General features: G+C 34.3%; 1 protein-coding gene across 5 annotated transcripts in view; it reads left to right on the forward strand.

The window, feature by feature from the left end:
- The window catches only part of WDSUB1 (WD repeat, sterile alpha motif and U-box domain containing 1), a 73,709-nt gene that overhangs the window by 31,411 nt on the left and 15,899 nt on the right, over positions 1 to 26,399 (forward strand). For 4 of the 5 annotated variants that reach the window (XM_021004930.2, XM_021004929.2, XM_021004933.2 and 1 more), the window contains 6 exons: positions 4,988 to 5,081; positions 7,030 to 7,063; positions 17,396 to 17,436; positions 17,535 to 17,641; positions 18,294 to 18,473; positions 23,799 to 23,939. In XM_021004930.2, the coding sequence (XP_020860589.1) occupies positions 4,988 to 5,081; positions 7,030 to 7,063; positions 17,396 to 17,436; positions 17,535 to 17,641; positions 18,294 to 18,473; positions 23,799 to 23,939 (597 nt within the window). The remainder of the gene's footprint in view (positions 1 to 4,987; positions 5,082 to 7,029; positions 7,064 to 17,395; positions 17,437 to 17,534; positions 17,642 to 18,293; positions 18,474 to 23,798; positions 23,940 to 26,399) is intronic. The other variant, XM_021004932.2, reaches the window with a different exon arrangement.

Below are 26,399 nucleotides of genomic sequence, written 5' to 3' on the forward strand. Positions count from 1 at the left end.
GATATAAAATTAAAAAATCATCAGCATTTCCATATTTTACCAACAAAGTCCAAAAGCAAGAGATAGAGAAATTCCATTTAAAGTTACTATAAACATAATAAAACATTTAGGAGTCTACCTACCAAAACAAACCCAGAAACTATATGAACACAATTACAAAACACTTTTCACACAAGTAAAGTAAGATCTAAATAATTGGGAAAATGTCAGTTGCTCATGGGTAGGCCAAGCTAATAAAAATGACAATTCTACTTAAATTAATTTACTTATTCAGTGCCATACCAAACTACCAAAAAATTATTTTATAGAGCTAGAAAAAACAATAAGATTCATTTGAAGTAACAAATGGTCCAAAATATCAAGGGAATTAATGAAAAGAAATGTGGGGAAGGTGGCGTAGCCATTCCAGATCTTAAATTGTATTATGAAGTGGCAATCAAAACTACTTGATTATGGCTAAGAAATAGAGTGGTAGATCAGTGGAACAGGTTAAGTATGCAATTTGCAGTAGTCAATGGCTATAGTAATCTACTATTTGATAAACCCAAAGACCCCAGCTTCTGCGGTAAGAACTCACTATTGCCAAAAACTGCTGGGAAAACTGGAAAAGAATATGGCAGAAACGAGGCATAGACCAAAATCTCATACCATATACCAAAATAAAGTCAAAATGGGTTCATGATTTAGATATAAAGGCTGATACTATAAACAAACTGGGAAAGCAAGGAATAGTTTACCTGTCAGATTTATAAGGAACAGAAGAAATCATGACCAAACAGGAGATAGAGAACATTTTGAAATGCAAAATGGATAATTTTGATTACATTAAATTGAAAATTTTTTGCACAAACAAAACCAATGCAATCAAGATTTAGGAGGGAAGCAGAAAACTAGGAAAGAATTTTTACAACCAGTGTCTCTGATAAGGGCCTCATTTCTAAACTATATAGAGAATTAAGGCAAATTTATAAGAATATAAGTCATTCCCCAATTAATAAATGGTCAAAGGATATGAACAGGCAGTTCTCAGATGAAGAAATTAAAGCCATCTATAGTCATATGAAAAAATAATCATTATTGATTAGATAAGTGCAAATCAAAACAACTCTGAGGTACCATACCACACCTATCAGTTTGGCCAACATGACAAAACAGGAAAATGATAAATGTTGGAGAAGATGTGGGAAAATTGGAACACTAATGCATTATTAGTGGAGTTGTGAACTGATCTAACCATTTTGGAGAGCAATTTGGAACTGTGCCCAAAGGGCTATAAAATGTGCATACCCTTTGATCCAGCAATGGCACTTCTATGGCTGTATCCCAGAGAGCTCATACAAATGAGAAAAAGACCCACGTGTACAAAAAATAGTTATAGCAGGTCTTTTTGTGGAGCCAAAGAATTGGAAATTGAGGGGATGCCCATCAATTGGGGAATGGCTGAAGAAGCTGTGGTATGTGAATGTCTTAGAATACTATTGTGCTATAAGAAATGATGAACAGGCCGACTTCAGAAAAACCTAGAAAGACTTGTATGTACTGATGCTGAGTGAAATGAGCAGAACCAGGAGAACATTGTACACAGTAACTAACAGCCACATTGTGTGATGACTAACTTTGATAGAGTTGGCCCTTCTCAGCAGTGCAAGGATCTAAGAACATCTCCAAAAGTCTCATGATGGAAAATCCATCCAAAGAAAGAACTATGGAGTTTGAATGAAAATCAAAGCATACTATTTGCTCTTTTTTTCCCTTCTGTTTTGTTGTTTTGTTTCCTCTTTCTTGTGGTTCCTTCTGTTGTTTCTCATTCTTCCTTTTTTTTTAATTTTGTAAACAATTTATTATTATACAAAAATATCAGGAACATCAACATTGGAGAAGGAGTTTGATCTTGGTAAATTCTTCACATGCTAGTTGGTCTGCATCTCATAGGAAAGTCTTATTTGTTGCCTGGAGAAACAATTTGTTGGTCTCAGTCTTCAGCCAAAAGTTCTTTATATTGGAGAAACTTCCTGATGTGGAGTGCCCTTTATGAAACCTTCTGGTGTGGGAGTATCTTTTTATCTGCATTGCAGAAATCTTGGGATCCATTTGTCCTTCTCAAATTTTCATGGCCTGAGATTCCAGCTGAACATTTTTATGTCTTTCTTGAATCTTGTACTTGAAGATCAAATTTTTTGAGCTCTGGTCTTTTTATCAGGAAGGTTTGGAAGTTCCCTATTTCGTTGAATATCCATCTCCTCCCTTGAAAAATCATGCTCATTTTTGCAGGCCAGTTGATCCTTGGCTGCAATCCAAGCTCATTTGCCTTACGGACTATCTATCATGTTCCATGCCCTGTGGTCTTTTAATGTAGAAGCTGCAAGGTCCTGTGTAATCCTGTGGTTCCATGCTATTTAAATAGTGCTTGCAGCACCTTCTCTTTCATCTGGTAATTTTGGAATTTTGCTATTATATTCCTTGGCATTGTCAGTTTGGGATCTCTTTCAGGTGTTGAGCGATGTATTCTTTCTACGGTTATTTTACCTTCTGGTTCTAGGACTTCTAAGGACTTTCCTTTTTGATTTCCTGAAAGATACTGTCTAGGCTCTTTTTTTTCATCATGATGTTCAGGTAGTCCAATAATTTTTAAATTGTCTCTCCTGGATCGATTTTCCAGGTTGGTTTGTTTTACCAATGAGGTATTTTACGTTTTAATCTATTTTTTCATTTTTTTTGTTTCTGTTTGACTGATTCTTGCTCTCTCATGGTCATTAGTTTCCATTTATCCAATTCTAGTTTTTAACATTGTTTTCTTCTGTTAGTTTTTATACTTCCTTCTCCAGTTGGCCAATTGTATTTTTAAGGGATTTGTTTTCTTCAGTGTATTTTTTTTTCCAATTGGCCAATTGTATTTTTGAAGGACTCTTCTATGTCTCTCATTTGACTATTAAAATCCTTCTTAAGCTCTTCTAAGAAGGCTTTTTGGGCTTCAGACCAGTTCATATTCCCTTTTGATGTTGCAGCTGTGGGTTTGTTGACAATGTTGTCCTCTTCAGAATTTCTGTCTTGATCTTCTCTCTTCTCATAATATGAATCCATGGTACTTTTCTTTTTACTCATGGTTTCTTTATTCCCTGGCCTTTAAACAGATTGAGCTGTCCTGCTGGGGAACAGAGGGCACTGACCTGAGCTTCTTGTGTTGAGAGCCTAGGTCTTGGTCACTGGCTTTGTGTGCTGGGGCCTCTTATGTTGGCAGTTGGAGGCTGTAGGGTTCTGGCAGTTTACCTCTTGTTGGGCTGGAATCAGCAAAGCTGGAACTTTCAGGCAATTCTAGGTTGCCTGCTTTTCCTTTCCTTTAGCTTTCTTCAGCACCTTTTAGATGGGTGCTGCAGGGTGTTTATCTGCCTGGGGCCCCTTGTAATGCTGCCTTCCTACTTTCTGCTAATGCACTGGGAGATTCCATTGAGGTATAGTGCCAAGGTACCTGGTGGTTTTCTGAGCTGGTTTCCACCGGTTCCCCGCCTTCACTGAGGCACTCAGAGGTCCAGGTATTGGGTGTTTGCTTGCTCTACCACCTGGGATTCAGGATCTCCTCCTGGTTGACAGTTGGATGCTGTAGGGTTCTGATTTTGGGTTGGAATCAGCAAGGCTGGGACTTTAGAAGGACTCTAGGTTGCTTTCTTCAGTTCCTTGCAGATGAATGCTGCAGAGTGCTTATCCTCCTAGGGCACTTTGTAGTGCTGCTTCCCTTATTTTTGCTGAGGCACTGGGAGACCCGTTTGCTGGGTTGCGTTGCTGCTGTTCCCCATCTTTTCTCTAGTTCAGCTGTTCCAGGGTTTTTTTTTTTCCTGTGGTGATATTTTCTGGGTTTTCAGAGGTTGATAGGGGAGGGTGAGAGTGACTGCCTTTTTACTCTGCTATCTTGGCTCCCAGAAGAGCCCAATTTCTCCCTTTTGCTGAAGCCTCTCCTGGGTTCAGATTCACTGGTCCTGCTGCTGCTGTGCTGCTGCTGCTGCTGCTGCTGTTTGTTAACTCCAGCTCAGTGTGGCTCTTGGCTATTTATACCCTTTCACCCAAGCCTCATCTAATCCTGAAGAGAAAGGCCTCTGTGACATTTCATTGTGAGGTCTCCATTGTGACACTTGCTCTTAGTAGTCCTGACTCCTGCATCATAGAGGACAAAATGAAATTTTCCTAGCTCTTCCTTACAACGTGACTAATGTGAAAATATGTTTAATAGGAATGTATATGTATAGCCTGTATCAGATTGTGTGCTGTCTTGGGGTGGGAGGTGGAGAGGAAGGGGGAGAAAAATTTAAAACTCAAAAACTCACAGAAATGATTATTGATGAAATAAATTAATTAATAAAAAACTTTATATTGCAAAGTGAAATTTATAACTTAGAAAATAAAATAAAATTTAGAAATAGTTTGTTGAACATCAACTTACTTTTTCATATCATTTACATTCTATTTTTTATTATCTCCCTTAAAGATTTAAAGTAAGGGGCAGCTAGGTGGTGCAGTGGATAGAGCACCGGCCCTGAAGTCAGGAGGACCTGAGTTCAAATGCGGCCTCAAACCAAACACACTTACTAGCTGTGTGACCCTGGGCAAGTCACTTAACCCCAATTGCCTAAGAAAAAAAAATTTTTTAAAAATTAAAGATTTAAAGTATTGATTACCTAGAGAGAAAATTTATTGAGATTAGGCAATGGTCTGTTGGAGAAATCAGCCCAATTTTTTTTGTTGGTACCTAGTGTTATTTCAAGAAAATTAGTAAAAATGTGTATGTTTTCCCCCCACTTTATAAGATTATACTTTAAAATAGTCAGCTTTATTTTAGGTATTTAAAAAAAATGGATACACATATATATGTAGTTAAACAACAAGATTTGTACTTAGTAAAATTTTATCAGAATGTTTGAAAGTTTTTTGCTCTCAAAAAATGGCATTTAAAATTCTAAATATTATTTTACCATTTTTCTTACTGTGTTAATTGCAGGTTTTGAATTGAAGCATAAATGTACACTGAGTGGACACTCTGCTCCAGTTCTGTCTTGTGCTTTTTCTTATGATGGTCACATGTTAGTTTCAGGGTAAGCTATTTATTTTGGTTTTTGTAATTTAATTATATTTTGAGTTAGGGAAGAGTGGCAATATAATAAGATGAGCTCAGTTTTCAAATTCAAAGCCTGTCCTCTTAGGAAATAACTTAACATAAATAAATTATTACTTGTATGGTGAAATAGGCTCACTTTTAAAATTTTTACTGTGTGAAATTAGTGAACCTTGTTCTCTGAGCTGTTCTCACTTACTGGTTTTTTGGTTTGGTTTTGTTTTCTTTAGATTGAAATGGTAGCCTATACATTATGGTGCTGTAATTTCTCCTTCTCTGTCTTTCCTGTGATCTGAGAAGAGGAAGTGATAAGAGGGAGCTCTCTGGAAAGTGCTTCATTTTTTTTCAGTGAAATATGAGGCAGGTTCTTAGTTGAGAAGATGGCAGGAGGAGAAGCTACAAGAGGTTTGAGGAGGGATCAAAAAATTTGGAAAAGTTACCTAGGTAATTGAGATACCAAATCAATTAAGGAGGTATAAAAGGAATACCTTGCAGGGGAGAAGGCACAGTTAAGATTAATGTAAATTTGTAGTGGATCCAGTTAGCAAAATTTTATAATTGCGTACACAGCTGCAAATCTGTACTACATATAGTTTGCTCCTTCACAATTTAACAAGTTATTGCCAAAGCTGTCTTGTTTGTGTTTTCTGACATCTTTTCTTCAGTGAATTTTTAATATCCTTCAATGACCTTTTCATACTTTCCTTCTTTTTAAAATTTTGTTAACCTTAGACTTATTCTGCTTCTTTCCCAAGTCCCTTTGCCTCCTAAAAAACTTGAAAGAAAGAAAAACAAAACCCTTGTTTCAAACCTGCATAATCAAACAAAACAAATCACATTTTTCACATCCAAAAATACATATCTCATTTGAGTTCATCACCTCTGTTAGAAAATAGGTACCATTTTTTATCATTGGTCTTATGGAGCCATGGTTGGTCATTATATTGATTAGAGTTCTTAGATCTTTCTTAGTAGTTTTTCTTTGTATTATTCTTATTGTATAAATTGTTCTCTGGGTTCTTCTGATTTCACTGTGCATAAGTTCTTACAAGTATTCTCATGTTTAACTGAAATTGTCCCTTTTGTCATTTCTTGTGGCACAGTTGTATTCCATTACATTCAAACACCATAATTTGTTCAGCCATTTGAGCTACTGTGTTACAGCAGATAAAATAATATAATTATTGCTACATGATATGTTGGGCACAGTCTTTGTTTTATATAATTTGTTTTACCTGCTATAAACCTGTAGTAGGGATGGTATAAATTTTTTTGTGCTTTTTTTAAAGAGAAAAAAATAAATTAGAGTACTTATGCTTCCTCTTAATATATAAAACTTCATTTATAAAAGACGTTTTACCTTTTAGAGTGATCTCAAATGGCTGTTATTAAGAATAGTCCATGTGACCACAAGACCAAATTAAGAATTATGTATTTAAAAAGAGGAACAAAATCAGATTGCAGATTTATTTATTCACGGTCGTATATGGCTTACCAAACAATAACTATTTTTGAAATGTTTTATCCTTTTGTGATGTTACTTTTCAAGAACTAGAAATGTATTTAAAAAAATTTTTACCTCACAGATGTCTGTTCTAATTATAACTACTTATTGCAAATTGCAACTAACATATTAATCTTTTAATGAGGTTATTTTTCATTTCATAGAATAATTTTATATTTGAAAGTTTATTATATATGAACCTTTATACCATTAGAAGGATTTGCTATTACACTCTATATTCTGTTACATATTTTTATTTTATTTATATTATGTATGTTTTTCCGTTTGAAAAATATGTATTTATTTAAACTTCTTTCTTGTCTTTATTGAATTGGTAATGTTTTAAGTACAATTTAAGTAAATTTAAAATTTTCCCTATTTATAAAAACATTCACACAAATTTTTCTTTTCTCTTTCTTTAAAGATCGGTGGACAAATCTGTGATTGTATATGAACCTGTAAGTATTTGAGCATCTAGTACTGGTACATGTGTATGGGTTAAAAAAAATGCTAAGGTACCATCCTTTAAACTTAGTTTATCTAAAAGACAAATAAGATTATAAATTTATTCAGTCTTTTTTTAGTATGTGTTCCCAAATGCTTTAACTACTGCTTCAAACTTTACAAGACCTATGACTTCACTAATTTGAGTATTTCTTTTATTGGCATAGATCAATGCCTTTCCAGAGCTTAGTAGACCATCTTCATGAGATGCTGTGAACCTGATAAAACAGTATTTTAACACTTAGTGACCAAATTTCTGGTAATAGGCTTCTTTGAACTTCACTAATCTAATCTAGCTGCAAGATGTTTTCCTAAATCACATATCTGACCATGTTCCAACTCTATTCAGTAAACTCTAGAGTTTTTCTTTTATATAGTAAGATCAAATATAAATTTCTCTGCTCAGCATTTAAGCATTGTAAATTAGTTGCCATAAGTTTACCCAGTGTTAATTAATTGCCACAAGACTACTAAAAGAGCCCAGAAAACACCCTAGTCAGCAAATATCTAGCTTGCTTGCCAGGGAGAGGTGATTGCCAAAGGTAACACCAGGTTAGAAATATAAAGTCATTTGTAAAATCTCATGAAGAAGGATTATAGATGATTATGAGTGATAGTCTCATAAAGCAGAAAGAAGCAGAAGAGAGTAAAACCAGTCTAAAGAAAGCTCATAAACATATCTAATTAAGTAAAGTCATGCAAAGGGAATTCAGAGTTTAAAAAAATGAAAACTAAAAACAGAAGAAAAATGACAAAGATTTCAAAAAAGATTTTAACAACTTGTTTTCTCCATAAAGGCATGTGGCACCACCACACTTGGACCCTGATCTCACTGTCTCAGATATACTTATCAGGAAGGTAGACATGACACTAAAGTGAACAAAACGAGGGGGGGGGGAGGAGAAACAGCTGTGTTGGATGAAGTATGTATAGAAGTCAGTAGAGGTGGTATAGTTATGAGGGCAGGAGGAAGAGATGCCAAAGCCAAGGGAAAAAAAATTTCAGACCTTCTTAGTACCTAAAAAGGTGATGAAGGAAACATCAGTGACTATTAACCTTTGTGCCTATGCTTCTATCTATGCAAAGTCTTTGAGGGTCACCAATGCATCAATTGAGGGCATCTTCAATGAGGGTATTAGTCAAGAGCAAGAAGGCTTTTTCAAGCAGTATTCATCAATGGATCACATCTGTACTATTTCACAGTCAGTTGAAAAATGTAGAGAATATAAGATCCCATTGTGCTTATTGATTATTTATTGCAGAGAAATTTTTGCTTCAGTAGACCAAATTGATGCCTTACAACAAGATATATGCCCTCCTCACCTTTACCTCTTAGACTCCCTTGCTTCCTTCCTGGCTTAGTTCAACTGCTTCCTTTAGTATGAAGCCTTTCCTAATCCTTCCAGTTGCTTATATTTGTTCTGTGTATAGCTACATAACAGTAATTGTAGTAATTATAATAATAACAACCTATATGTACATGTTAACTTCCCCTCGATGAATTGTAATGTGGAGACATTTTCACTTCTGTCTTTGTATCCCCACATTTTCATATGTGCCTGACGTATAGCAGATGCTCAAATGCCTTTTGATTTATTACACAGTCTGTTGCTAAACTTATACTCAAAGCCTTTTTTTAGTGTGGCACAACCTGACAGAGTTTGCATTCCACTGGCATAGCCTTTGAGAACCTCTATACTAGGATAAAACATCAACATAGAACTCGTCTTTGTTGTTGTTGAGTTGTTTCAGGTCACATTTGACTCTCCGTGACCCCATTTGGGGGTTTCTTGGCAAAGATATTGAAATGGTTTGCTATTTCCTTCTACTGTCCATTTACACATGAACTGAGGCAAACAGGGTTAAGTGACTTGCTCAGGGTCACACAGCTAATAAGTGTGTCTGAGGCCAGATTTCAACTCAGGTCCTCCTGACTCCAGGGCCAGCACTCTGTCCCTTGTCTTTACATGTAACATAATTGTTTGGGGTCATTCTCTTAAATAATATATGATTTTTAAATTAGGCAAGACAGTCTGATGTAGTGAAAAGAACACTGGATTATATAATTCAGAAGAACTGGGGTGACATAACAGTTTTGCTTCTTAAAAACCATGCGACATTGGGAAATCACTTTACCTTTCAGGGCTTCAGATTGTTTATCTGTAAAAGAGGATATAGGTGGACTAGATGATCCTTAAGATCTTTTCTAGCTCTAGAAAGACCTCAGAGTACCATAGGAAAATGTAGATTTAAGGAGTAACCTAAAACATATAGCATTCAGATATAGGTAATATAAGCCATAGATAGTGATAAAGAGATTATGTACCTTGAAATAATAGAAATCACTTTGTTTCATACAATAGTGCAAAGTTACCTCTATTAATATGCTTTGCATTATATATGATTGCTAAATTATAAAACTAACACTCAGACATAATAAGAATAATAAAACCATCCCAAATCTTAGTTTTCTTTGGGAATTAGAATCATATGAATAACTGAAACTCAGGATTTGGAGCAGCGTAACTAATATAACTGGATCTTCATTCCCCAATGGCTAATGACAAGAGGCAAGATTGGATTGGAATGATAAAGCTAGTGTATGGAAGGGATTTTAAGTGCAGGGCTTGATTCAGTAAGCCAAAAGGAAGATTTTGTGCACCTTGAAGCAGAGGAGTGACTTCATGAAAATAGTACTTTAGGAAAATAAATGTAGAGATCATAGGATCATAGATTTAAGCAGAAAGGTATCTGAAATGCTGTCAGGTCCAGCCCCAGCATTTTTTGTCAGGTCATCATCAAGCAAATGAATTTTGAATTTGAATTCAGATTTCCTGACTCCAAGTCTGGTGTTTTATCCACCATATCAAGCTGCCCTTCCAACTCTACATTTTTTCCTCTTAATCATTAGTATTTTTGTACAGTGAGATTCAGAAAATATTTATCTAGCATATTATATGTAAGCTACTTTGCGGCACAGTAGCTGATGCAAAATGAGTATGATAGAGCACCTGGCCTTCAAATAATGTCAGCAGAGATTTTGTTCTCTGAGGAGCAAAGGATTGCAATCAACTTTAGATTATCTTTGGTCACAGAGCAAATCGATCTTTTGAACAGGCCTGGTCTTAGGTGTAGTATGTGGTTTGAATTACAATTGAAAAGTACTAAAGTGGGCTTAGAGCTTTATGGAGGTACTAATGAATTTGAGAACATTCCAAAAATGGTGGAGAAATAGCAATGCAAACTCCCTCACATCCTTGTTTTTACTTTTTTAAACCATGCAGTGTCCTCACCTGTTCTCTTTTCCATCCTTCAGGTTTCCAACGATTAAACTGCTCTTTTTCTGTCAAAAGGAAATCAAAATACCTTTTCCCTTGTTCCTATTTCTTCTTGCCTTTTCATTGACCACAAGCCAAACTCCTTTCCCTCCTACTTTCTTAATCTGGTGCTATCTACTACTGACATTTCCTTCATTTGTAGATGGACAATGTTCAGGTCTTCCAAGGTAATTTAAAAAAAAATTCTTTGACCCGGATTTCTCCCTCAAGTCTCCTGTCCTTTACTGCTAAACTTCTAAAAAGAATACAGTCTGCATCCAGTCTTCATTCCTAACTTGATTGATACATAACTGCTTTTAATCTGTCTTCCTTCACCACCACTCTATTGAAACTTATATCCAAAACTATTAATGCAAGTATTAATAGCAAATCTAGTGGCCTTTTTTCAGACACCTTCATCCTTTTTCTTTCTTCAGCATTTAACACTGTTGATAATGCTTTCCTTGATAACATTCTATTCACCCTTGATTTTTATAATATTGTATTCTCATAGTTTTTTTACTTATTTCTCTGGCCACACTTTCTCTGTCTTCTTTATTGACTGCTTATCCTGACTCTTATATGTGGGTGTACCTATTGGAATTGTCTTTGTTTTCTCACATATATTTTCTTCTTTGGTATTCTGGAACTCATTCATTTCTATAGCTTCAATTACAAATCTTTTTAGTTGACTCCCAGACTGACCTTATCCCCCAGCTTCAGTTCTGCATTTCAAATTGCTTACTGAATATCTTCACTTGGCCACCAGTATCTCAGATTCAGCATGCCAAAAATTCAATTCCTCTCTCAAAAACCTGCCTTTTTTCTTAAACCTATTTCTTTTGATGTCACCATATTTCACTCACTCTGCTTAAAACCTTAGAGTCATACTTAACTCTTCCCTCTTTCTCATTTCTCACATCCAGTCAGTTGGTAAGTTCTATTGATTCTGCCTCTATAATATCTTTCTAATCCTTTCTCTCTTTTCCATTTCCACTGCAAATACCTTTCAGGCACTTATTGCCTGTCTGCTAGACCAGTGATGTCAAACCCAAATAGAAACAATGGCCACTAAATTGGATATAACAGTCCCTGTAGGTGCATATTAACATCTATTTTTATAATACTTTTATTAATTTTGTTAAGTATTTCCCAATTACATTTTAATCTGTTTTGGGCCACATGAGACTATTGTATGCCATTTATTTGACACCTGTCTTAGACTATGGTAATACCTTAATATATAACTTAAACAACTTAAACTTACATAGCATTTTAAGAAAAATTTATGTATTTATTCTCTTTTAGTTTTCAACATTCGCTTTTATAAGATTTTGAGTTCTAAATTTTTTCCCCTCCCCAAAATGGCATGCAATCTGATTTGGCTATACATGTATGATCATATTAAACGTATTTCTATATTAGTCATGTTGTGAAAGAAGAATCAAAGGGAAAAACCATGAGAAAGAAAAAACGAAGAACAACATCAAAAAAAGAGAAAATAACATGCTTTGATCTGCATTTAGGCTCCATAGTTCTGGATGTAGATAGCATTTTTTAGAATTGTCTTAGATCATTGTGTTGCTCAGAAGAGCGAAGTCTCACAAAATTGGTCATACACAGTGTTGCTGTTACTGTGTACAGTGTTTTCCTGGTTCTACTCATTTCACTCAGCATCAGGTCATGTAAGTCTTTTCAGGTTTTTGTGAAGTCCACTTGCTCACCATTTCTTATGAAACAATAGTATTCCATTACATTCATATACCACAAATTGTTTAGCTATTCCCCAATTGATGGACATCCCCTTAATTTCCAATTCTTTGGCACCACAAAAATAGCTGCTATAAATATTTTTGTACATGTGGGTCGTTTTCACTTTTTTATGATCTCTTTGGGATACAGACCTAGTGGTGGTATTGCTGGATCAAAGGGTATGCACAGTTTTAAAGCCTTTTGGGCATGGTTCCACATTGTTCTCCAGAATGGTTGGATCAGTTCACAACTCCACCAACAATACATTAGTGTTCTGATTTTCCCACATCTCCAACATTTATCATTTTCTTGTTTTGTCAAGTTAGCCAATCTGATAGTTGTGATGTGGTACCGCAGAGTTGTTTTAATTTGCATTTCTCTAGTCAGTAGTGATTCAGAGCAATTTTTCATATGACTGTAGTTAGCTTTAATTTCTTCATCTGAAAACTGTCTATTCATATCTTTTGACCACCTTTCAATTGGGGAATGACTTATATTCTTATAGATTCGACTCAGTTGCCTATATATTTTAGAAATAAGGCCTTTATCAGAGACATTTGCTGTAAAAATTGTTTCCCATCTTTCTGCTTACCTTCTAATCTTGGTTGCACTGGCTTTGTGCAAAACCATTTTAACTAAATGTAATCAAAATTATCCATTTTGCATTTCGTAATATTCTCCATCTCTTGTTTGGTCATAAATTCCTGCCTTCTCCGTAGATCTGGCAGGTACTATTCCTTGCTCTCCTAATTTGCTTATAGTTTTACCCTTTATGTCTATCCATTTTGACCTTATCTTGGTGTATGGTGGAAGATGTTTGTCTATGCCTAGTTTCTGCCATACTGTTTTCCAGTTTTCCCAGCAGTTTTTGTCAGATTATGAGTTCTTATCTCAGAAGCTGGAGTCTTTGGGTTTTATCAAACAATAGATTACTATAGTCATTGACTACTGTGTCTTGTGTACCCAACCTGTTCCACTGATCCACTACTCTGCTTCTTAGCCAGTACCAAGTAGTTTTGATGATTGCTGCTTTATGATACAGTTTTAGATCTGGTATGGCTAGGCCACCTTCTTTTGCATTCCTTTTTCATTAATTTCCTTGATATCCTGGACCTTTTGTTCTTCCAGATGAATTTTGTTACTATTTTTTCTAGCTCTGTAAAATAATTTTTGGCAGCTTGATTGGTATGGCACTGAATAAGTAAATTAACTTAGGTAGAAGTGTCATTTTTATTATGTTAGCTTGGCCTACCCATGAGCAACTGATATTTTTCCAATTATTTAGATCTGACTTTATTTGTGTGAAAAGTGTTTTGTAATTGTGTTCATATAGTTTCTAGGTTTGTCTCAGCAGGTAGACTCTCAAATATTTTATATTGTCTCCAGTTACTTTAAGTGGAATTTCTCTATCTCTTGCTGCTGGGCATTGTTAGTAATATATAGAAATGCTGATGATTTATGTGGGCTTATTTTATATCCTGCAACTTTACTAAAGTTAATTATTTCAAGTATTTAGTTGATTCTCTAGGATTCTCTAAGTATATCATCATATCATCTGCAAAGAGTGATAGCTTTATTTCTTCTTTGCTATTCTAATACCTTCAATTTCTTTTTCTTCTCTTATTGCTAAAACTAACATTTCTAGTACAATATTGAACAACAGTGGTGATAATGGACATCCTTGTTTCACCCCCAATCTTATTGGAAATGCTTCTAGCTTATTCCTATTACTTATAATGCTTACTGATGGTTTTAGGTAGATGCTACTTATTTTAAGGAAGACTCCATTTATTCCTATGCTCTCTAGTGTTTTTAATAGGAATGGGTGTTATATTTTGTCAAAAGCTTTTTCTGCATCTATTGAGATAATCATATGATTTGTTATTTTTGTTGTTAATATGGTCTGTTATGCTGATAGTTTTCTTAATATTGAGCCAGCCCTGCATTACTGGTATAAATCCCATGTGGTGGCGTTTTATCCTTGTGGTAAATTGCTGTAATCTCTTCACTAATATTTTATTTAAATTTTTTGCATCTGTATTCATCAGGGATATTGGTCTATAATTTTCTTTCTCTGTTTTGGCTCTTCCTGGTTTAGGTATCAGCACCATATTTGTCTCACAAAAAGAATTTGATAGGACTCCTTCTTTGCCTGTTTTTCCATATAGTTTACATAGTATTGGAATCAATTGTTCTTTAAATGTTTGGTAGAATTCACTTGTAAATCTATCTGGCTCTAGAGAGTTTTTTCTTAGGGAGTTCATTGATGGTTTGTTCAATTTCTTTTTCTGAAATGGGGTCATTTTGAGTATTTTATTTCCTCTTCTGTTAATCTGGGCAATTTATATTTTTGTAAATATTCATCCATTTCACATAGATTGTCAGATTTATTGGCATACAGTTGGGCAAAATAGTTCCTAATTATTGTTTTAATTTTGTCTTCATTGGTGGTGAACTCACCCTTTTCATTTTTGATACTGGTAATTTGGTTTTCTTCTTTCTTTTTTTTTAATTAAATTAACCAAAGGTTTATCTGTTTTATTGGCTTTTTCATAAAACTGGCTCTTAGTTTTATTTATTAGTCCAATAGTTTTCTTAATTTCAGTTTTATTAATCTCTTCTTTGGTTTTCAGTATTTCTAATTTGGTGTTTAATTAGGGATTTTTAATTTGTTCTTTTTCTAGCTTTTTTAGTTGCATGCCCAATTCATTGATCTCTTCTTTCTCTATTTTATTATGTAAGTATTTAGAGATATAAAATTTTCCCCTCACAACTTCTTGGGCTGCATCCTATAAGTGCCTTTTAGCAAGACATAATTTCCTTCTTCATCTCTTTTAATTAGATCTATTTTTGTTTTTACTTTGTCTGAAATCAGGATTGCTACTCCTGCTTTTTTTTTTTTACTTCAACTGAAGCGTAATATATTCTGCTCCAGCCTTTAACCTTTACTCTGTGTGTATTGCTCTGCTTCAGATATGTTTCTTGTAAACAGGCTCATTTTTTTTTATTGTAGCTTTCAGGTAGACCAATTATTCTTAAATTATCTCTCCTGGATCTGTTTTCCAGGTCAGTTGTTTCTCCAGTGATGTATTTTACATTTTCTTCTATTTCTTCATTCTTTTGAATTTGACTGATTCTTGATGTCTCATAGTTATCAGCTCCCATTTGCCCAATTCTAATTTTAAGGAATTGTTATCTTCACTTAGCTTTTGTACCTCCTTTTCCATTTGGCCAATTCTACTTTTTAGGGAGTTCTTCTCTTCAGTGAGTTTTTGTACCTCCTTTTCCATTTGGCCAAATCTACTTTTTAAGGAGTTATTTTCTTCAGTGATTTTTTTTTCCATCTGGCCAATTGTATTTTTTAAGGAATTGTTTTCTATGTTCAATTTTTGTCCTTCCTTTTCCATGCTGTTGACTCTCTCTTCCATACCTCTTATTTCTTTTTCCAGTTTTTCTTCTACCTCTCTTATTTGACTTTTAAAATCCTTCTTGAGCTCTTCCAAGGTGGTTTTTTTTAGGCTTGAGACCAGTTCATATTCCCCTTTGAGGTTTCAGGTGTGGATATATTGACAATGTTGACCACTTCTGAGTTTGTGTTTTGATCTTCCCTGTCCTCATAGAAAGAGTCTATAGTCAGTGTTTGTTTTTACTTCTTACTCATTTTTAGGCCTATTTTATGGCCTTTAAAGTTGAGCTCTCCTGCTGGAGCACAGGGGGCACTGTCCCAAGCTTCTTGTGCTTTTGTTCAGGGGCCTGGTCACTAGCTTTGTTCCCTAGGGCCTCAAGTGCTGGCTGCTGGAGGCTATAGGTATCTGGCAGCTTACCTGATGCAGAGCTAGGATCTTAATGGTGGTGTTTGGCATGTGCTGAGACCAGATGTTTTTCTGAGTTTCCCTGGGACTGTGCTGAAGTATGGGGATGTCTGGCTGCTGGAAGATGCCTGGCCACCCAGGGCTGTGCTGAAGCACTGGGAGGTCAGCTGCTGGAGGATGCCTTTCTGCCTGGGGCTGCGCTGGCACATGTGGTAGTTCTCTGAGCTGGAGTCTTCTAGTTTCCCTGGAGGTGCTAAGTTGTGGGGGAGTTCTGGTGTTGGCATTTGCCTGCTCCACCACTCGGGGGCTCAGGATCTCCTGCTGGTTTGTTGAGGTAGAGTCTGCCATGGACTTTCTGGGACTGCTTCCTATCCTGGAAATGTGCTCCCCTTTTACTTGAGCGATATGGACCTTATTTGCCTGCCTGTCTAAGTCTTCTGAATCCAAAGACTGCTCTGCTACATCTTTCTGCTGGCTCTACTGTTCCAGGATCTGTTCTGGGGAGCCCACCACCTTTTTCTTTGTGCTTAATTGTTATTACCAGTCTTTCCTAGTTATGAAATTTACCATTCTTATATGACCACACCACTTGTTAAATAAATTTTCAGTTGCCTGTCCTTGTTTTGTATCTCCTAAATGCCTTTATTTTTGTTTTTAATTAATGTGGTATAATAGAAAGAGTGCTGTACTTGGGATCAGAAGAGATATGAGTTTAAATCTGGTCTACATGATCGCATTAGCTTATAATCTTAAACTCATGTTGACATTGCTGTGTTGGCATATGAAATGAAGGCACAAGTCACTAAAATCAAGGAGATAAGGAGTCATAAAAATCAAAGGATCTGATGAGTCCTAATGTTTGGTGAACAGAAATGGTGAAGGTTGTGATGATGATGATGATGATTAGCTAACATTTATATAGGACTCACCATGTACCAGGTACTGTTCTAAGTACTTTACAATTATTCTGTCATTTGATCCTCACCAAAATCCAGAGTAGCAGGTGGTATTATTATCTCCATTTTATAGATGAGGAAACTGAGGCAAATAAAGGTTAACTAACTTGTTCAGAGTTATACAGTATTTGTCTGTTAAGTATTAGAGGCCAGATTTGAACTTAGGGTTTCCTGACTCCAAGCCCAATGCTCTATCCACCTTACCACCTATATGCCTTAGAAATGTTGATTTTGAAAGAATATACAGATAGCTGGCAAATTTTAGTATTGGGACCTACTGTTTCATTATTTTTCTTAATTATTTTTCTTTATCATTAATATCAAAGATAAATGCCATATAGAACACAGACATAACCTATGTGCAGCAAACTTAAATTCAGGGGAAAAAAATAACAAATTTCTTCTTGCCTATACAATCGTAAGAATTTTTTTTTCTTTCCATTTTTCAGAATAGTGGGAGCATACTTCACACTTTGACTCATCATACCAGGTGTGACCTTAACATCACTTTTTACAAATATTATTCAAGAAAAATTCTTATTTAGAAAACATATGATATTAAATTCCCTAGTTCTTTTTCTTTCCCAGGTATGTTACAACCTGTGCCTTTGCACCCAATATTCTTTTACTTGCTACTGGGTCAATGGACAAAACAGTGAACATCTGGCAATTTGAGCTGGAAGTATATTGTCAAGGTTAGTTGGGATATTATCTCTAACCTAGCTCACCCCTTTCAGCATTTAGTTTGAGAACACAGTAAATCTTGTGACAAATTGTTCAAATTGCTTTCCTTAATATAAAGCATGAAATACAAATTTATTATAATTTTTAAAATCCTTTCAGAGAGGTCAGGATTAATAGCTAGAAGTACATTAAAACTGTAGGAAAGTGCCTTTGGTGTCTGATTGTGTGCGTGTTTGTCTAAATATTTTCTCACAATCTCTATTTCAATAATTTTTATAGAATTCTCTGCTTAAGAATAAACAGTTTACAGAGAGAATAGAAATAACATATTTTCTTGACTTCATTTTGGCCACTCCAGGCAGCAGGAGCAGCTAACTTACTGATTCCTTTTTTTGTCAGTTATACAGACCTCCATACTGATACACAAACAAGAGGGCAAATAGAACATCTTGTTCAGTCTTAAAATAGAAAACACATGTATCATATGAAAAGAAAAGGTACAAGGAAAAATATTTCATTTTTGAATCTTCTGAAAGGTATTAAATAATGGAATGAAAAGTTAAGGAAATTTAAATAACTTTGTGAAGTAAATAAAAAATTTTTAAGGAAATGCATTTTAAATTATACATATTTTATTTGCTTTTTTCCTCATGGTTTCTCAAGCAGGTAGGCCAGAAGATGAACCAAAGCTATTTATTGAAGATTGGTCAGAGGAAGAAGTTTCATTATGGCTTTGTGCACAAGGTTTAAAAGACCTTGTTAGTATTTTCAAGATGAACAACATTGATGGCAAAGAACTGTTGAATCTTACGAAAGAAAGTCTGACTGATGACTTAAAAATTGGTAAGATTAATAAAAAAGACAGTTTTATATAAGGAAAGATTTTGTATAAATACTTTCTGGAAAGTTGTTGTCAAACTGTTTTTCTCTAGATATGCTAACATATATAGTATTGTTGTATTTATGTATTTAATTTGAAATTTGTAATAACATTAAGAACTAGCTGAAATTACAAATAAGGAATATTTAATTCTGGTACATCCTCAGTCTACATAGTGTAATTGGCATGTCAGTGGAAAAAACAATTTAATGAGTCTATACATGAAAATCAAAAATAGACTCACTTTAGTAAGGACTCCTTTCACTCTCCCTAGTTGGGCTAAGCTAGGCGAGGCCAAATTGGAATGACTCTGGTTACCTAAGGATTGTTACCTAAAGTTCAAATCCGATGTTTTAACCAAGCACAATTCAGTTACCTGCTGTATACATATTATAGAGTAGAGTTTTGATTAATCACAATTCCTGGGCAGGAGGGAACTCTGGCTAATCAGAAATCTTCTGTTGTTGAAAATCTTTCTAGATTGTACTAGTATATCTTCTTACCTCATTAATAAGAAAATTACTAATATAATTAAATGTTTGATGATTAAGAATCTTGCAATTCATTATTGTTATAATGTGAATATGTGGAAGAGGTATTAATCTCATTCTGTTATCCTCAGGTAAAAGTCATAATAAGGCAGATTTGGACTCACTTCTGTCCAGAATGGAATGAGCCCCTTTCACTATATAGTTTTTTAAGCAAACAACTATGCTTTGGGATGATATAGAAAGAGATTAAAACTTTAGGTTTTAATCTTGAACATACCCTGGAACTTGGTTTTTGGACTGTGATATCTTAGTTTATTATTTGCCTTTCCCTCCTAAAAATAAGAGTATATAGTCTACTTAGTTGAAGATCTAATGATGTAGGTCCTGAATTACAAGAGTTTTACTGTAGCATAGCAAGCCACTAATGTTAACCATGTGAAATAAAATTATTTGCAAGAAAAAGTAGTCATTTCCAGTTTATAAAAGATGGTTACAAATATAGCAGTAATAAGTTCTAATGAAAAAAAGATGGTTTTTTTTTTTAGAGCCAAGAGGTCATCAGTGTGGTTTAAAAAAAGATTTCTAATCTGGCACAAAATAATTTCATTTAAAAGTACAATGAATTGAGTTTTGCCATTATCAGATGTAAGCAAAAAATTGAGCAATATCTCATTAATACCTTGACTTTGTGGTTGTCTCATTGAAGAAAATTGCAGTAGGTGATATTTTGTCTGAAAATATTTCAGTAAATATATAACTGTTCATTTGTTAACAAAGCTCAGGAATTTAGCATGCTCAGCAGATTTAGCACTTTTACTAAGTAGGATAAGTATTTTATTTTCCCACAATATTTTGGAAATCTTGAAAAGTTCTTAAGTGTCTAAACTTTAATCTTCCACAGGTGCTATTTTAAGCTGTAGTGAAATTCTATTAGTACTTGAGTTTTCAGAAAACTAAATAAGACACTGCAGGAAAATGTACTAATGGGATCTAAGATTGTGTCTAAGCATTGAAAAAATGTGCTGCACAGCAAAATGTGATAATGAGGAATATGCTAATGAGATGTCATTTTATAATCCTCAGATGCAGAACTATTTTACATTTTTCCTTTGTGGCAGAACAGATAAAACAGCATCTGCATCAATGTGATTATATTTGAATTCCATTTAATACTCTTCATATGAAGAAAGCTTATTAATTGTGCACCAAAGTAGAATGCACTGAACTGTTAAAAACCAGAATAGCATATTTGTTGTGCTTGACACTTAAAATAGAGTATTTTTAAATGAGTTGAACAACCTGGATGTTAGATTTTTTATTTGAAAGAGAATTTTGTAGGTTCTATATTAAGGAGCTGCTGCTAACTCATACACCTGTTGGAAAAAAATGCTTTTAGCTGAGCAGAGGCATTGGTTTCTTTCTGAGGTGGTGCTTATTTTTTTGCCAGAAGAAAGTCATTGCTTCATAGTGAATGTCTGCTGTCTGACACTGCGGGCTCCTGCTAATAAATTACATGTGGTACAGCTCCTCATTACTCCTATATTTTGGCATGTAATAGAGGATGTCCATGCAGAGATTACGTAATATATGTATTATATGTATTTTAATAATTATACAGACACCTCATATTTGTGGAAGTTTACATACCTGGAAGAGACACTATAAGTTGAAATGACATAAATTGATTTCCCATTGAAACATAGAATCATCACATCCTGAACAATTTTTTTTAGAAAAATAACCAGAAATAGAATTTAAAAGAAATTTAAGTATAAATTTATGTTGAATCATATAAAGTTTTCTAAATAGCATTAAAAAATCAATTAAACAGGGCAGTGTAATAGTTCATTTGTAAATTTTTAAATATTATATGGTGTCATAATATATTATACAAAATTCTTACCTCCAGAATTCATTTTCTACTGCCATGTTAAATAAGGTAAAGTATTACCTTCAACAGAGAAATCAGATTTTGGAGAGAGTCTATGGAGATGTTTGACAGGAGTGTTTGAACACAGTTTGGGAAAACTTTAAGGCCATTCTTAGCTCTTTCAAGAAATTGATACAAATATAAATTTCCCTGTAGCAAGTAGGCATTGGTGATGGTAAAGATCAAAGTTGCTGGTTTTCCCGACATTTGAGTGATAGTATTCATTTTTAGAAGTGACTTTAACAAGTTTGGATGTTGCTTGCTATAAACATAAAATTGCAGTAGATCACATACTTGTCCATTCTTTCCTTTCATATCTTTTCTCCAGGTCTTTGCACAGGGTGCTCCTCTGGAATGCACGTCTTCACTATATATGCTTCCTACAGTCTTTATTTTCTTTCAGAGATCAGCTCAAAGATCACTTTCTACCTGAAGTCTTTCCTTAGCCTTCTGCCCCAGCTGCCAGAACCATCCCTGCCATAATTATCTTGTATTTATTTTAATATATTTATACAAAGTATGCACATGTTCTTGATGGAATATAGGTTCCATGGGAACAGAGATTGTTTCTTTTGTTTCCCCAGCCCATAATGTAGTGTGGGATACATTAGTTCTTGATGGATTGATTCTTCACATGCGAATCCGATGGCTCACTTTTCTTTGTTCTTGGAAAAATTAAGGTTTTGATAAAGATCTTTCTGTGTCCTCTGCTTTTACTTCACTGAGCTTATGGAGAAAAAAAATTATTTTCAGGGGAGATTTTTTTTTTGCACTCAACTTCATGACAAGATGGTTGCTGTCAGAGAAGATTCCTCTTAGTCCAAATACAGCTTTGTTTTAATTGTTCTTCTGCAACCTTGTCTTGAAAGTATATAGACCTTTCCATTTCATTTAACAGACTGTATTGTCCTGATATCTTATCTTAAAGTAATAGTTTTATTAGTTGAATATCACCAAAAAGATGTTTGCTTTTAGATAGTTAATTATTCTAAGTTTTTCAGTGTTGTACTTTTGTGTATATTTTACATTCCTATTGACTTTAAGATAGCCTCCTAAAAAATTATCATTATTTGGTAGAGTAGAAAGAGCTCTGGTTCTGCCTTCAGAGAATCTAAGTAAAAATCCAACCTGTGACACCTACTGCCTTTGTCACCTTGGGTAAGTTATATAGCTTCCCTAGGCCTCAGTTTCATTATCTTTTAAATTATGTGGTTGAACTTGGCATCTAAGGTGTTTTCCAGCTCTATATCTATACTGTCATTCCATCCAGAGCTTTGGAAAAAATTTCAACCCTTTTATCTCTGACCTATGAAAATAATAGGAGAATGTTTTCTCATTGGTGTTTGATGCACAAAGGTAGTAGGTATGTACTACAAAAAGCTGTTAGTATGTTAAATTTTTTTTTGTTTCTATAACACTAATTGTTGAATCAGTAAAAGTTTCATCTACCAAACAGAACTGCAGTAATATGCTTCATTAAATTAATCATCTGGAGCAACCAGATACACACAGTTATATATACAGTTATTTATATTGTGTGTGTAAATGCACACACACACACAGTTATTTGTATGTTGTCTTCCCCCATTAAAACTACTTGAGAGCAAGGATAATGCCTTTGTGTCCCTAGCATTTGATCTAATGCCTAGCATGTAGTAAACACTTAATAAGTACTTGTTGAAAGTTGAGGTATATGATTGTAATGTTTCATTTTCGTATATAACCTTGAATTTTAGTAACTCTATTTAAAATTAAAGAAGAAAAGAATAGCTCAGACTTTTATATAGGATGCTTTTATATAGGATAATTTTCCTCTTGAGACTAATGACAGAGAATCCAAGCAATTTTTTATGGGGTCATAAAGCCATAGAAGAAATAGTTTCAAGTAGTGTCATGTCGCATGAAGAAATCCTTTGTTTTTTTCTAGTGCTTTATTTTAAATATCCTAAGGTCTTAATTTGGGGCTCTGTTAAGAGAATTTCATAGGCAACATTAACAGTTTACTAGTTACTTCTTTAGAAGCTTATATTCCTTTTATGGGAGTTACTTCACTTTCTCCTTCTCCCCCTCCATTTACACCCCATTTTTCTCCTTTTCCCCTTGCAAACACTCTACAAACCTGGCTGATGGTATTTTTACCTTTTTTTCCTTCCTACTTAGCAACAGTAAGATCTACTTTTATAAAAACCAAAGTGGCAAAGTCAACAGAATGTCCTTTTTACACTTTTCTTCTTTACTTTGTCTGATCATGCTGTATGACAGATAAATGAGCAGTGTAGATAATCATGCAAAATAATATAAAATATATATATCCATTATAATGCTGTATTGTACTTGGAATTTTCAGAGTGATGCCAACACTTTTAAATCTTGATAACCATATTTGGGAAGTGTTTAATTTTGTGAATAAAGAAATTTGAATTATTCTAATTTTTGTTGTATGTTCTTTAGGGCAACTTGAAATTTTAGGAATTTTTGAAGTCTAAGACTTTTAAAAATAAACTCTTCTAACAGCCATTCAGTGTCTACTTCTAACTTTGTTTGTTTTTGTTTTTTGCTAGGCAGTGGGGTTAAGTGACTTGCCCATAGTCACACAGCTACTGAGTGTTTTGTGTCTGATGCTGGATTTGAACTCAGGTCCTCTTGAGTCCAGAGCCAGTGCTCTATCCGCCGTGCCACCTACCTTCCCCCTAATTTACTTTAAGTAAACAAAAATGTAGTCTTTGAAAATACATTAAAATGTTATTTCTTTTTTTTAAAAAGAGACTTAATTAAAAGACAAAGTATTATCTGAAGATTTTTGGTTACTTTAAGTGAAATCTTGCCTAGTCAGTCAGCTGAATTTAACAGTTTTAATCTTTCTTCAGAATCTCTTGGTCTGCGGAGTAAAATATTGAGGAAAATTGAAGAGCTGAAAGTAAAGGTGGAAGCCCTTTCTTCTGGAATCCCAGATGAATTCCTATGTCCAATAACTAGGGAACTAATGAAAGAGCCTGTCATTGCATCAGGTATGTATAGAAACAATACCAAATTTATCAAAACATTTTAAATAATGTAAAGTATTCATCAAAGTGTACTTAAATGTGAAGAACGTTTAAGGTCCCTTGTTTAGAAATATTGCTTTGCTAAAGTACACTGTAATTTTAAACCATTTGGGGGGAACATGTTGAACCATTTTCTTTTCAGATGTTTCTGTTAACTTTATTCTGGTATAGTTTATTTAACTGATTGGTTCCGTAGGATGATAAATAATTGAGCATTGTGCTGCTTTAGGAAGAAAAATGCAAAATTTTATGTTTGCTTAATATTGGATTCATTTAAACGTGTGATAATCATGTTAACAGATTGTGAAACACAGAATGCTAAATTAAGAACTCTTTTATTAAGTTTTAAACAGATTTCTCATAAATTATTCCAGTTGCATGATAATGGCCTCCACTAACCAAAATTTTAAATATTTTTTATTGTTTAAAAGAAATAAAAATCAAATTATACTTTTTTATAAGAATGTTTTGAATTTGGTAAAACTATTTTACAAATCATATTTTAGAAATCAGTAATGCTATTTTTTTAACCTGAATTGATTTGATGTGACTATTTTGGAGTTTTTCCTGTGTTTTTCTTGAATGCTTATTTACTTGGCCAAAACCAGGGAATCCTATTCTGTTTTGGTATATCCTCCACATGCATGGGATAGCTCTGTGGCAGAGACAGCGTGCTTAACTTGGGGTCAGGAAGACCTCAGCTGAATATCTAGGAATCTTCCCTCAGACCCTTGGCAAGTCATTATGCTTTCTTGTCCTGTTTTCTCATTGGTACAATGAAAATGATGATATATAATAATAATAATTATTATATATAATATTCTGCCTTATAGAGTTGTGAGGATCAATTGAGGTTGCGTATTTCAAATGTTTTGCAAACTTTAAAATGCTATACAAATGTTAGTTATTATAATATGCTCCACTAGTATTGGAGTGAATATTTCTGTTAGGGAAAAAATTATGTTTATTTGATAATATGAATCTTATTCTCATGTTATTGTATTTAAGGTTAGCTACATAGTAATAATAGCTCACATTTTTATAAGGTTTTAAGGTTTGCCTTACCTAAATGAACCTGGATGATCCTCACAACAACCCTTAGAGAGGTACTATTATTATCCCCATTTTACCTATGAAGAAACAGAGACTTATAGAAGTAAAATCATTTGCCCAAGGTCACATAGCTAGCAAATGTTAGAGGCAAGGCTTCCTGATGCAAAGGCAAGCACTCTGTTCTCCACTTGGCCTTTCTGCAAGGGAGCTATCTGGGCTTGAATGGAACTAAAGTGTTATGCAACATAATGATAGGGGAGAGGCAAAGGAAGGGAGTAAACATTTAGATAGTGCTTACTGTGTGTCAGGCACAGTGCCAAAACAGTTTTTATAAATATTATCTCATTTGACCCCACGACAACTCTGCAAAGCAAATGCTATTAATATTATCCCCTTTTTATAGTTGAGAAAACTGAAACAAACAAGTTAAATTGCTTGCACAGGGTCTCACAGCTAGTGAGTTCACGAGGCCAGATTTGAACTAAGGTCTTCCTAACTCCCAGCCCAGTGATCTATCCACTCTGCCACCAGCTGTCTATTTTTAAATTGCTTTGCCTATTTTGAAAAACCTTTTTTTCTTACAAACATACTGTAAAAAAAACACATCAGTTTAGCTAAGAAGAGTGTCACCCTTGAATAAAAATTGTTGTTGGCATAAGTTACTCAAACTTATTTAGTTAAAATCACTAAACTGAGAATGGATTCTATAATGTCATCCATTATATTAACTAATGCAGGAACATGATTAAATAAATTTGTTTTTTTTAAACTATCTGCTTATGTTTTTGGTTTTGCAGTTGTAGAGTCTGTGCCCCAGCACTAAGCCTGGGCTGCATGTGAAATTTCCTATACATTATATAACAATCTCTATTCCCCACTGATAAGAACTTTGTTCTGTTATTTATGATGACTTTTTAAGGAGTGAAATTGTCGTGGCAGAGTTAACTCTTGTCAAGCTGTGAACTTGCCTTTTCCTGGTATTCATTGAGTTAACCCCACCTTCATAATGTTTATCATCTTTTTTCCTTAGGTTATATGCATTATTCATGAAATTCATTGCTAAGCTATACTACTAGACATGAATAGGAGAGCTAGAAGACTGTATAGATGTCTGGGAAGGTGGAACTCACTCAAAAGAATAGATTTTTGACTCTCTAGAAACTCTTACAGCTTTTCTCAGTGGAGGAGGTCAGCCAGATTAGTTTTCTATGTCTAGAGATATATCTGAAAGGAAGGGCTCCTCAGAGGTAGAATGGCTGCCTCTTTTCGTCAAAACAATTACTTGTTTTTAGTAGGGAATCTTAGATCTAGATTAGTATTAGAAGCCTTCGTTACTTTGTGGGTAGCCCTCCAAGAGAGGTAGACGACTAT

This window comes from Phascolarctos cinereus, unplaced genomic scaffold (genome assembly GCF_003287225.1).
Source record: "Phascolarctos cinereus isolate Bilbo 61053 unplaced genomic scaffold, phaCin_HiC Scaffold_726;HRSCAF=1367, whole genome shotgun sequence".
Classification (NCBI taxonomy): domain Eukaryota; kingdom Metazoa; phylum Chordata; class Mammalia; order Diprotodontia; family Phascolarctidae; genus Phascolarctos; species Phascolarctos cinereus.